Source organism: Empidonax traillii, unplaced genomic scaffold (genome assembly GCF_003031625.1).
Source record: "Empidonax traillii isolate 1590-97213 ecotype Southwest subspecies unplaced genomic scaffold, ASM303162v1 scaffold1649:size159791, whole genome shotgun sequence".
NCBI classification, from domain to species: Eukaryota; Metazoa; Chordata; class Aves; order Passeriformes; family Tyrannidae; genus Empidonax; species Empidonax traillii.
The window spans coordinates 115,148-118,622 of NW_020956842.1; the positions used below are offsets into that span (position 1 = coordinate 115,148).

The 3,475-nt window shown below is 48.0% G+C and overlaps 2 protein-coding genes across 2 annotated transcripts in view; both read left to right on the forward strand.

Moving 5' to 3' along the window:
• The window catches only part of GPR179 (G protein-coupled receptor 179), a 32,553-nt gene that overhangs the window by 26,860 nt on the left and 2,218 nt on the right, over nucleotides 1-3,475 (forward strand). Inside the window, exon 15 of the mRNA XM_027908185.1 lies at nucleotides 968-2,065. Within this exon, the coding sequence (XP_027763986.1) occupies nucleotides 968-983 (16 nt within the window). The 3' untranslated portion in view covers nucleotides 984-2,065. The remainder of the gene's footprint in view (nucleotides 1-967; nucleotides 2,066-3,475) is intronic.
• The window catches only part of LOC114070654 (puromycin-sensitive aminopeptidase), a 51,218-nt gene that overhangs the window by 17,343 nt on the left and 30,400 nt on the right, over nucleotides 1-3,475 (forward strand). The gene's annotated exons all lie outside the window — the stretch shown is intronic.

The following is a 3,475-nucleotide window of genomic DNA, read 5'->3' on the forward strand; positions in this document are numbered from 1 at the left end:
CCATGGGGAGCACCCCCCCCCCAGTTCCCCACCTCACTCCCCTGCTCAGCCCCCGGCGAGCTGCCCGCAGCTCCATCCAGGCTTTCGGATGGCTGGGGATTTTGCTGGAAAAAGCCTAATTTATGCGGTGAAAGGAGAAGTGCCCGGTGTGGCACGGTAAGGGTAGGCCTCGGTGTGGTGGAGAGGCTGGGAGAGCGCCGGGGAGGGGGTTGCAGACCTAAAACACTGAGCTTTCAGCCTTCTCTGAAAGGCAGAGACCTTCCCTGTGCGCTCGTGCTTCAAAGCCAGAAATTTGTTTCATCAGTTTGATGAAATCCTTGAAGTCTCCCAGTCATTCTCAGGCTGCTCTGCCACCCAAATTTGCCTTCCTGTCTTTCCCTGTGATTTGAAATGGGTGCAGAACTGTAAGGGATAACTGTAAGGGTTGTTTCCTCCTTTCCCTAAAAACGAGGGGGTTGCACAGAGAGCTTAAAAAACGTTTGAGGGAGATTTTTTTTAATCTGAGATGGGAGCGGATTCAAATCCTGGTCCGAGGAGGTGGTTAAACCTTGTTCTAAAATGAGGCAATGAATAAACCTGCCGAATGTGAAGCACAGGTAGAGAGGAGAGCGAGTGGCTCTCCCCGGGAAGGGGGAAAGGCAGGGGATGATGGGGAATCTTGTGACTTCGGGGACCTGGAGGAACCCGAGCAGAGATGAGTAAGTTTTGTGTCATGTGACAGAAATATTGAAAACGTAAATCTCCTCGTAGGTCTGGTTCTAGCCCAGGCTTTGGTTTCCAGCCTCTGCGGGGCTCGGTTTGAAAACGCCAGCCCGAGAAATTCCCAATCTCTTCCGCCTTAATCCCGGCCACCTATTCCTGTCTCCGCACCCAAGGTGCTGCTCCTCAGTCCTGCTACAGCTGTGGGGCTGTAAATGGGATCACTGAAATCATCCCGGTTAAAAATAACACTTCGGGGGGAGGGGAGCAGTGTGGCTTTTTAAGCCAGCGTTGCTGCCGAGGAGAGGAGCGTCGAACAGCAGCCCTGGGATCCGCGCTGGGATCCAGGGAGAGCCAGCCCTCGGAGGCTTCCTCTGGCACCGGTGGCTGCTTTGCAGGTTTTAGTGTTGTGGAGGTGTTTTTAATATTGTTTGCCGCGCAGGGGGGGTTGCTCAGGGAATTCCTGGAGCAGTGGATACACCTGGCAGTGGGAAATCCTGCACCCCCACCACCACTGAGGGCATGTCTGGAGGAACAACAGGGAGCTGACAGGTTCCAGGTTGTAAAAAAAAAAAAACAAAACACAACCCCCTTGTTCCCATCCTGGTGTTCGGGCAGGAAGGAGGATGAAAAAATCCCAGAGGGCGAGCTTTTAACACAGATTTAACTATGTATCTTTATTTTGGATAACTTTTAACACTAAACCAGGGAATCACCAGGCCACTCCCAGCTGCCCGGAAGGGAGGGCAGGAAGGTGGATGGGGGTGAGTGCTCACCTGCCTGTCTCAGGCTGGAAGTCTCCCTGGGGAGGTTTGCTGTGGCTGCGAAGCGCAGGGAAGGCACATTCCAGAAAACCAGAGGGCAACTGTTCTGCACCTTAATGGGGAGAAGAACAACCAGCTCACCCACAGTGCTGCATGGGCAGGATGCTTTCTGTGCTGGGAACAAAAAAAATAGTGACTGTGAGCGTGTTCTTATTGAGCTGGGCTTGAGTCTAGGAAACAAAAACACATCTTTGTGCTTTGGGGGTCAAAATGCTCCAGTGAGGGACCTGTTGGGCCTCTGTGCCTGCACCTTGTGCTGAGGTGGAGGGGAGCTCACCAGGGATGTCCTGTTTTCAGCAGACCTTGGCATCACTGTGTGTTCACTGAGGCAAAGGGGATTCTGTGCCAAGCCACAGACTTTGAATTTTCCAGATTTTGGGTAGGGAAATGCGTGTGCTGCTTCCTCTCGAAGATCCAGCTGTTGTTTTCCTGTAGCCAATCAATAATGACCAGCCCCTCAGCTCCATTCCACTTTGATAATGGCTGGACAAGCAATAATCCCCATCAAGGACTTTAACTAGAGATGCTTTCTGACCCATGGGGTGAGTTCTGACACTTTGACACCAGATTAATCCCCCCCCAGAAACAGGAAAACTTTTCATTTCTCGCGTCAAATGTCATTTGTTTGCTCTGTTGTTTTACATCTTTAAGAGCAAAGTGGAATTAGTGCAGGCTGTGATGTTTAGTCAAGGTATTACAAGTAAACACTTGATCACTCTTACTCACTGCAGTAATAGGATTTACAACCCTCTGTGTAGAATTTTGGTCTTTCAACTCGAGCCCTAAACAAACTCCAGCCTTGGCTTTGGGGCAGGACACTTGTGGTGGCTTTAGCACCTATAAATAACTTACAGCATTCTGTCTTTAGGCCACAGTGATAAATGTTACACTTCTATGGCAACTCCGGGATAAAACCTTTGATGCTCCAAAAGCTGAGGGGAGTGATTCAGTGGCAGCAGTGACTAGGTGGATTTCGAGGCCTTAAAAAGGAGTGATACCTGTTTGTGGTTTATTGTGGCGCTTCTGGTGGCCAGGTTAGGAATTGGCCTTCCATGCAGTATTGCTTGTTTCTGGCTAAAGGAGTGGGACTGAAATCTGTCTCTTTGACAGTTTAATTCTGTAGCCTTTTGGAGCTGTGCTTGTGAAGTATCTGGTGACCCATCTATTAAAATCTCGTCTGGTTATTCAAGATTTTTAAATAATATAATTAGTGCTCGTATGAATATTTTTTGGAAGCCTGTAGAGTTGTGTAACAATTACATTGTGGGTCAGAGCTCCAGAAGGGTGCACACTTGTCTTCCAACTTCCTGGTATTTCCCTGGGAATAAACTCCCTTCCTCTGGAGAGTGTCGAGGGGTGATTCATTTCTCTTGTTGGAAACCACTCTGAGGTGTTTCGTGGTTGCAGAGAAACTTATCTGTAAAGAATTTACAACTCGAGGTACAGAGCTCTTTAAAATCTCTCTTGCAGTCCCTTTAACATATCTTAAGGTATATTTAGCAATGTTTAACCTGTATCTGTTGCTTTTTATAGGTTAATTATGCAGTGTGTGGCAGCCTAAGGAATGTATAGTCTGATCCTGCTGGATGCCAGTTAAAGATTAATTGTGACACTCTTTGTGTGTAATCCTTGAAAAATGAAGCTTGATGGGTGTAGTATTTGTGCTCAGTGTCTCCTGGGGAGAGGGGAAGTTGTCCAGGATAAATAATACATGATTATGTTATCCTGTGTTGTAACTTGCATTTCAAGCACATGAAATTAAACCTGAATTTGCATTTCCAGCAAGTGGAAATTAAACCTGAATTTGCACTTCCAGCAAGTGGAAATTAAACCTGCTTTTAAGAGTTAAAGGTACTGAGCTGAGCGTTCAAACCTGGTGCTTCAAAGCCAACACCTCAGGGCTCTCCCTGTGCCACAAGCTCAAAATTAGGGGCGTTTTGCCTTTCTCCCCC